This window comes from Hydra viridissima, unplaced genomic scaffold (assembly GCF_058129835.1).
Source record: "Hydra viridissima isolate aposymbiotic clone 2 unplaced genomic scaffold, HvirCarnegie_v1 scaffold_10, whole genome shotgun sequence".
Taxonomy (NCBI): domain Eukaryota; kingdom Metazoa; phylum Cnidaria; class Hydrozoa; order Anthoathecata; family Hydridae; genus Hydra; species Hydra viridissima.
This window is the reverse complement of record NW_028324309.1, coordinates 85433-95383: the sequence shown is the minus strand read 5'-3', so window position 1 is coordinate 95383 and position 9951 is coordinate 85433. Positions and strand designations below refer to the sequence as shown.

The window sequence follows — 9951 nt, the reverse complement described above, 5'->3', positions numbered from 1 at the left end:
TAGTTTTTAGCGCATTACTTTGCCTCGGTTATATTTTTATTCAACTAATAACAGAATATGGTTTTTTTTGTGTGTTTTTGTGTGTAAATCATGTTTTGAATACTTTAAAAAAATCACCAATATTTTAAATAAAGTTTCATTTTTCTAAACAACAATTTTTTAATGAATAAAAAAGTCAAATAAACAAAAGGTTCATAATCTTGAATCCCCCCCCCCCCCAACATCTCCAACAGAAGAATATTTGGTACCTTTACTGCGTGCAAAAATAGAATATGAGCGTGTCATTATTTTTTAATAAAACTTGGCAGGTACATAGAAAATAGATATAGAAAATTGATTCAAAAGTTAGAAAAAAAACCTATCATCCCTTCAATGTCAATTCACTTCCATAACAGGAATGAAGTTTTCAATAGCAATGAAATCACTAAAAACGTTAGTAACTGCAAAAAAAAAACAGATTGCAATAAACTTAGAACACTCTACTTTTGAAATATTATCTAAGTCAATATAAAATTCTAAAAAAAAGACGAGAAAAATCCATCCTTACGACACCTACCTCGAGCACGCGGTGAAAAAATGGTCACAGATTTTAACTTTAAAATCGGTGCCGTAAATCGCAGATACGCACATACCTAAAAATTGAGATCAAAAATCTATCTGAAGTTTTTTTCGAAAAAAACGCATTTTTTATCTGAAAAGGCGATTCCCTTGTTCGTTTATTGAATTGGATTTCATAGCGAAGTTTTTATCTTAAAAACGGAGTTTTTTTGAATGTTTATAGCAATGGACTTCTTTTTTCTGTGCTTTTTACGGTAAAAACTTCGTGTTTTACGGAAAAAACTTCGTTTTTTATGTTTATATATAGCATTGGCCCCTGCTCAATCTCATCAAACGGCTATTTTCAAAGCCACACATTTTTCTGAGGAACAAAGTTCAGGCGCTGGAAACGGTTTAAGTTATTATCCAAACCAACAAAGTGTTTAACAGATTTGTGGCTATGAAAATAGCCGTTTTATTTCAAAGTATACTTTTAAGCTCGTTCTCCCCTGATCCTTCTGGCCATCTGAATATTTTTAGGCATAACGGTGACACGCTTTGCATGGATGGCGCACAAATTTCATAGCATATTGTTTCAGTGATATCTCTTTCTCTGGTTTCGGCAGTCAGCGGAAAACATATCATGGCTTTTAAAACAACTGTTAATTCCTCGAATTGGATGAAGCAGTAAAAAGGACATTGGTATTTGCAGCATCCTCAAGATTTCTAAAGAGGGCGGCACTTGAGGAAACTTGATGATATTGCAAATACAAATGTCGCTCACTTTGGAAACATGAGAATAGTACAAATACAAATGTTCCTTTTACTGCTTCATCCGATTCGAAGTATCAACAGTTTACAGTAATCAGTTATTTAGAAACGAACATGACGTCAAATTCAGTTGCCATCAAATTAGTTGTCATTGGTTTAAAATTAAGTTTAAAAAGCTAATTAAATAGTAAAAAGTTAAATAAAAAGATTGAAGTTAATTAAAGAGTAAGAAGAGAAATTTTTAGAAATGGTAAAAAACGTATAGCTTTGCTTGTTTTATAGTATTATTATGTTTCTGCGTCATTATTGTTTAGTTTAATCTAGCTATATATACTTTGCATACGAGCTATTTATATATTAGACAGTTGTTTACCAAAAAGTGGGATTAATGTATACAATTTACATTCTTCTAAAAAAGTTCTTTGTTCTAAGATTAGACATAAAAGTTTTCAGTGTGTTAGTTTTGACAGAAATTATCATAACTAATATACATTAATTATAGCTTTTGAAAATAATGAGAAGAATTTCGGTGAAAATAAACAGGTGGAAGTCTAATAGAAGGTAGTATACAATGGACAATATGCGTTTAAGCATCACTTTTTTCAATTTATTTTCATTTGAATAATAAGCCTCTCTTGCACTGAATCTTCACTTCTTGGATGTTTTTTCAAAATAATAGATATAAGTAATATATATATATATAAACTTTAGTTTCAATATAATTAGATACAATTTAACATTATTCTCAATACAAACCATAATCTCCAAATAAATTAGAGAAAAAGAAGAGAGAGAAAAAAACAACGAAGAGAGGAAGAAAGAATGCAGTACTCTCAAACGGATTGTAAGCATTTTTTGCTTAAACATTAAATTTCTCCAGAGTGATGAAAGCATCTTAACATACATACATACATACGTATCTACATACATACATACATACATACATACATACATACATACATACATACATACATACATACATACATACATACATACATACATACATACATACATACATACATACATACATACATACATACATACATACATACATACATACATACATACATACATACATACATACATACATACATACATACATACATACATACATACATACATACATACATACATACATACATACATACATACATACATACATACATACATACATACATACATACATACATACATACATACATACATACATACATACATACATACATACACACCTTCATCATTGTAAAATTGTCATCAATATGATCTGTATTGTTTCCCCGTCCTCGTTATCGCCACTATCATCATCATTAAAGTCACCATTACAATCTTTGGCGTGTTTTTTATTATTGTATGCCATTTTCTTTGTATTTTTAAATTTGGTCTCCTGATTAAATAGAAATAAATATTCCGTCTGAGGCACGTGTTTTTCCAAGCAAAGACCATTTCAATGCATTTATAAACTTTCAAAGACAATGTTCAATACAGGTATATATCAACGTCATGATCATCACAACAACCATTCTCATCATTATAATCCTCATTAACATAATCATAAAGATAATATTCATCAAAATCAAAATTATAAACAAAACAACTTCATCGTAATCATCAATGTGTTCACCATCAAAATCGTCATCATACTCATATCATCCTAGTCATCATAGTAATAATCATCATCAACATTTTCATCATCATCATCATCATATTCAACATAACCGATTTCTTACTCATCACTTCATCATCCTCGTTATCATCATCATCATCCTCATCATCATCATCCTCATCATCCTCATCATCCTCATCCTCATCATCCTCATCATCATCATCATCATCATCATCATCATCATCATCATTATCATCATCATCATCATTTACATCATCATCACCATCATCATCCTCAATGTCATAATGGTCATCACTATGAGCTCTATTGTTTCTCTGCCTTCGTTTTCGCCATCACCATAATCATAAAAGTCACCAATATTATCTATGGCGTGTTTTTTATAATCATTCGGCATTTTCTTAGGTTTTATTACTTTGGTTTCCTAATTTAAAAGATATAAACTTTCCGTCTTAGACACGTGTTTATCCGGCAAATAAAAACTCAACAAATCAGTCCTCTCGCGCAAACCGTTTCAAAGCGCTAGTAATTCAAAGACACTCTTTAAAACAGGTATATACTTATTCTTTATCTTTTTTGTCATTGTGATTATCTTCTCCGAAATAAACTTTTCTTAAATTTGTAATAATAATGTCTTCTTTGAAGTAACAAACTTTTTTAGTTTATTTACTACTATAATCATCAATACCATCATGATCATCAAAACAAACATCCTCATTACTATGATCCTCACAATTGTCATTAACATCATCAAAAACATCATCTTCATCAAAATCGTCATTTTAAACAACAACATCCTAATCATAATCATCATCATCATAAAAGTCATCTTCCTCATCATCATCCTTATCATTATTTTCATAATCATCTTCAACATCTACATCATCATCATCATCATCATCATCATCATCATCACCATCATAATCATCACCATCATCATCATTATCATTTTTGTCCTCACCATCATCATCATAATCATCATCATCATCATCATCATCATCATCATCATCATCATCATCATCATCACCATCATCACCATCATCATTATCATTTTCGTCCTCACCATCATCATCGTTATATATGACTATCGCCTATAAAGTCACTAATTACATATTTGCATCTTTTTAAGAACCATTAGATTTTTTCTTTGTTTTAAATAATTTGGTCTCCCGTTTCTTAAAGATAACTATTCCGTCTTAGACACGTGTTCATCCAATGACTGAAAATCCCGCTCTGGAGAAGCCCATATGTTTGTCACCGAATCGCGCAGACCTATTCCTTTCTCGAAAGAGTTCCCAAACATATTCTTCAGAACAGGTATAACATAGGTTTCTTTTCATTAGTCATTGTAATTATCTTCTTCGATACAAGTTTTTCTTTATTTTTCTTAAATAAAGCGTTTTAAGAAGTATCTGCAATTTTTAGACTATGTTAATTATTATTAGAATCATCAGTAGCATCAAGATCATCACCTTCATAATCATCACAACAATCTTTCTTATCATTTTAATCTCAATGATTGTCATTAACATCTTTATAAACATCATCATTATCAAAATCATCATTATAATCAATAACATCCTCATCTTAATCATCGTTATCGTGATCACCATTATAACCGTCATCATCCTTATCATCATCTTTATCATCCATGACCTAATCATTATCAACATCTTTAAGATTGTCTTCATCATCAACATCATTATCATCATCATCATCATCATCATCATCATCATCATCATCATCATCATCATCACCATCATCATCATCATTATCATTTTCGTCCTCACCATCATCATCATTATATTTGTCATAATCAAGATCTGAATTGTTTCTCCGTCTTCCTAATATCCTTCACTATCATCTATAAAGTCACCAATAGTATATTTGCATCTTTTTAAGAACCATTAGATTTTTTCTTTGTTTTTAATAACTTTGTCTCCCGTATCTTAAAGATAACTATTCCGTCTTAGACACCTGTTCATCCAATGATTATAAATTCCGCCTGGGAGAGCCCCATAGATTTTTTAATACATCAGACCTTTGTCGCAAACCATTTGATTGCACAAGAGAAAAACTGGAATTATTTTTTAAAACAGGTATAACATAGGTTTCTTTTTTTTTTTGTCATTGTGATTATCTTCTTCGATACAAGTTTTTCTTTATTTTTCTTTAATAACGCGTTTTAAGAAGTATCTGCGTTTTTTAGACTATGTTAATTATTATTATAATCATCAGTAGCATCATGATCATCACCGTCATAATCATCACAACAATCTTTCTCATCATTTTATTCTCAATGATTGTCATTAACCTCTTTATAATCATCGTCATTATCAAAATCATCATTATAATCAACAACATCCTCATCCTAATCATCGTTATCGTGATCACCATTATAACCGTCATCATCCTCATCATCATTTTTATCATCCATGACCTAATCATCATCAACATCTTTAACATTGTCTTCATCATCATCATTATCATCATCATCATCATCATCATCATCATCATCATCATCATCATCATCATCATCCTCATTAGACTGATCTGAGTGTAGATTTGCTACTTATTTTTTTCGGTCGACAGCTTTTGGAAAATTTTTTTAAAATAGCGTTTTATTTTTAAAAATTAGGTAACGAGCAGTAAAGTTAGCCTAATTATTTTCTAGTTTTGTGTTTTAAACAGCCACAAACCTCTTTGACTCTACCTTTGAGTAACATTTCTATCCCTATGATGAATGGTATTAAAATCCGAGTGAATGATAGTCTTTGTTACAAATTTACTTTAAGGCCCTAATATACTTTAAAGTTAATCATAATTCATCATGTTTCATCTTTGCAAATGTCCCAAATTTTTGAAAACTAAGAAAAAATTTTAAAATCAAAAATATCACCCTGATGCTATAAAATAGCAGACTTGGTCATCTATTTTCAAAGCGTAAGCGAGTGTTTTTCTCAATAATTGATATCTGTTTAGCTACAGTGATTGTATTTTTATTACTTTAAAACTATTTATTGTAAATAAGTTATTTCACTTCAATAATCTGAAATAGGCTCTTTCTCACTGTTTTACTTAGTGATAGAAATGCTTCGGTGATGTAACTTTTTTACACAAAGTCAAAATTGTGACTGAAATAGTAAGTCAGATCTTAGAAAACTTCGGGAAAAAATTAAAAATTTGGAATATAAATTCATTGTTTCATATATTAAACTCGAAAATATTCTCCTATCGTTATTTCACTAGACACAAGTGTAATAGGATGCTCAAGTAATTTGTCACCGTTCTTCCGAAGCATAGAAATGCGACATTATATTACAAAAATATTCATAGTTTTATCTTAAGACCAGTTAAAGACTTCGGATATTTCATGATTGACCGCACATGCTCTGAAAATGTAAACTTTTTGATAAAATTACAATTTAATGAAAAGCATGCCTTTATATTAAACGAGGCTTGAGAGCCAGATTGGCGTGGAGGGGCGGCCAGTTTGAATTAATTCTGAGAAAACACAAAAAGAAGTTTTTAACTAAAACTATAAATTAGACAACTGTATGTGGATAAATATTTTTATACTAATAAATACTACTATTTTATAAATAGTATACTTTTTTGAGTAGTAGAGGAGATAGGCTACATAAAATGTAATTGAGAAAAATTGAGGATAAGACCACTTTAGTGCTTAACGCCTCAATTATCCTTTGAAGCTGCAACTAAGGAAAAATAAAACTAAGCTGCTGAAAAACTATTTTGTAGAAAGAAAAAAAACAGGTTTTTTAAGATGAGTTTTAAATATTGCATGAAATGGCGCTCTGTTATTGAGCTATCAATTTTGAAAAATTGAATTGGAATTGCACCAATATCTCCTTTCCATGCAACAGTTTAAATTTACTAAAGAAACATCAAGTTAAAACAATAATCACTGATTGACTTTTTTTTCGAAACATTAACATGAAGTGTAAACACTAAATTTCTATATTGCTCTATATCTTTGAGTGATGCATTTAGAACTATTCTTTGGACCAAAGTTTAATCCACTTTGAAAATCATGAGCAATCAAAAAAATATTTTTCAAAAATGAAAATCAAAAATGACAATATATAATAAAAAAACATATAAAACTGGCTATTCAAAGAACAGAAACTGACTGTTTAAAAACCAAAAACCAAAAACTAAAAACTACAATATTCAAAAACTAGTTGCTTGAAAGACCAAAAACTGAAAAAGTTAAAACCAAGTTTACTTAAAAAAACCAAATATTGGCTCTTCTAGTATATAAAATGGGTATTCAAAAATCATAAACTGGCTATTCAAATTTTAGAAAAAGGCTAGCTGTACAAAGTTAAATAACTATTTATTAAGCAAAACTAAAAATGGAACTACTAGAAAATGGACTTAAATGTATTTTTTTCATATCCAATTTTATGAACTAGTCTGTGGATCTCACTTACTGCAAAATCTCACTGATTTGTTCATTGCTCCATCCACGCTTACTAAAAGTCCAGTAACTGTTGACCTGGGTTGGTTTGCAATAATCTTTCTTGTACAGAATCTTCTGCGGTTGCTAAATCCCTCATAACTTCCTTTTTAAAGATGACCATCAAGGTAAACCTATCATTATGGCGCATAAATTTTTTGCCTCTCACAACTAATTTTGGTTTAAGAATCAGAAAGATCTTATTTTGAACCCATAGACCTTCTTTGCGACAATAATTTGCCATAGATAGATTTAGGAGTTTTTATTTGTAAAATAGCATTATCTTTGATTTTATTTTTGTATATAAGGAAAGTAGCAACCTTGAAAATCATTATCTTTTAAAAATGCAACATCTCACTTATTTGATTATTGGTCCATCCACATTTACTAAAAGTATCTTTCCTAGGATACGACATAAACTCAATTAAATCAAAATAAACCTTTATTTTAAATATAAAAACTGCATACTTGAATTCTTCAAACCTGCTCAGCTTTAGCAAACAGGTATATTATTGCTCCAGGAACAAGTACTTTATATATTGTATGTATTACAATATGTATTGTAAAAGATTGTATAATGGACCATTTGATTACCAATAATTTGATTATAAATGAACAGCATGGTTTTGTAAAAGGTAAAAGTTCCAGTACAAACCTATTGGGAACAATGGACTTAATAACACAAGCTTTAGAAGATGGTTTCTCGATAGATATTGCGTTTTTGGACTTTGCAAAAGCGTTTGACACTGTACCACATGAGAGATTATGTGTTAAGTTAGCTAGTTATGGTATAAATGGTGAACTCTTAAATTGGTGCAAAGCATTTTTAAGTAACAGAACTCAAAGAGTTGTTTTGGGCGATAATGTTTCAGATTGGAAATTGGTTTTAAGTAGCGTTCCTCAAGGTTCGGTACTTGGTCCGCTATTGTTTATCATTGACATCAATGATTTGGTTGTAAATTTACAAAATCAATGTAAACTCTATGCTGACGATACAAAAATAATTTCAATATTGCAAGATGAGTCCGAGCAGAGTAATTTACAAGGTGATTTAGATAAATTATTGGATTGGTCAAGCAAATGGTTAATCAAGCTTAATGTAGATAAATGCAAAGTTATGCATATTGGACCAAATAATCGTCAATGTATCTATAAAATGGCAGATGGCAGTAATGATGATGAGACAAACTTAACATTATTTACATCATTATTTCGTCCTCATTTAGAATATGGTGCTTCAATATGGAATCCTTATCTTAAAAAAGACATTGAGAAAATAGAAAAAGAACAACAAAGAGCGACAAGAATTCATCAATTAAAAGGTTTAAGTTATCATGAAAGATTAGATAAACTAAAAATGACAACACTAAGTGAAAGAAGAATAAGAGGTGACATGATTCAAATGTTTAAAATTATTAATGGTTGTGACAATGTAATTTGGCATCATCCACAAGATTTTCTCACAAACTCAATCACTCGTGGTCACAGCAAGCGTATTAGAAGACAATTAGTCAAACGATCAACAGCAAGATATGAATTTTTTACAAATAGGATTTCAGAAAAATGGAACAAATTAAATCAAGAAACTATAGATGCAAAATCTATTAACATTTTTAAAAACTCTTATGACAAATTAAAAACAAATGAACTATATTTTAACCTTAAGTAAAAGCTGTTATAGTCTAACAACTACTGTTGTTAAACTCCATACTCAAATCGCTGCTTTGAGTATTACAGCAAACATTTATTATTATTATTATTATTATTATTATTATTATTATTATTATTATTATTATTATTATTATTATTATTATTATTATTATTATTATTATTATTATTATTATTATTATTATTATTATTATTATTATTATTATTATTATTATTATTATTATTATTATTATTATTATTATTATTATTATTATTATTATTATTATTATTATTATTATTATTATTATATAAATATTGTGCTAAACAACAAAAAGCATATTGTAAATAACATCTAGTTTTATGTGACATGCACATATTGCAAGTTATTCTGCACAGATAGATATTTTTTTATGCAATTTTTTTATTACATTCTTTTTTTATTACAAATTTATTTGTATAGGTTAGGTTTATATAAATTTTAAAGCATTACTCTAGTTTCATTGTAAGAACAAGCTAATGCACCATAAAGGTCATGAGCTTGGTCATTGGATAATAGATAAAGCATATCAACATCATATAAATTTCCTTAAAAAAAGTTTTACAAATTGAAATCTATATGGATTCATATAAAAATAATTTAACTTCAATTTAACTCTTTTTAACTAAAAAATAACATTATTAACATCTATATCAATAACAACTTCAAGTTCAGCTCTGTAATAAATTTTATACCTTCATTCTCAAACAAACTAACAACTTAATTTAAACAACAGTACACGGTGCATAGGAACATGCTCTAACACCTTGCAACACATTTACCTATCTTGAACAACAAAATTCATGGGCACTGCCCTAAAATATGTGTTTTCTCCCCAGGCCCCCACTAAAAAAAGTT

General features: G+C 29.1%; 1 protein-coding gene across 1 annotated transcript; it reads left to right on the top strand.

The window, feature by feature from the left end:
* The first annotated feature begins 7986 nt into the window (after positions 1–7986).
* LOC149882460 (uncharacterized) lies at positions 7987–9078 on the top strand. Its single transcript, XM_090099980.1, has one exon. The coding sequence runs from the start codon at positions 7987–7989 to the stop codon at positions 9076–9078; it is 1092 nt and encodes a 363-aa protein (XP_089956106.1).
* Positions 9079–9951: the final 873 nt, after the last annotated feature.

Bases quoted from the DNA above. Each gene is read 5' to 3' on its own strand.
- LOC149882460 (XM_090099980.1), top strand. From the start codon at position 7,987: ATGGACCATTTGATTACCAATAATTTGATTATAAATGAACAGCATGGT.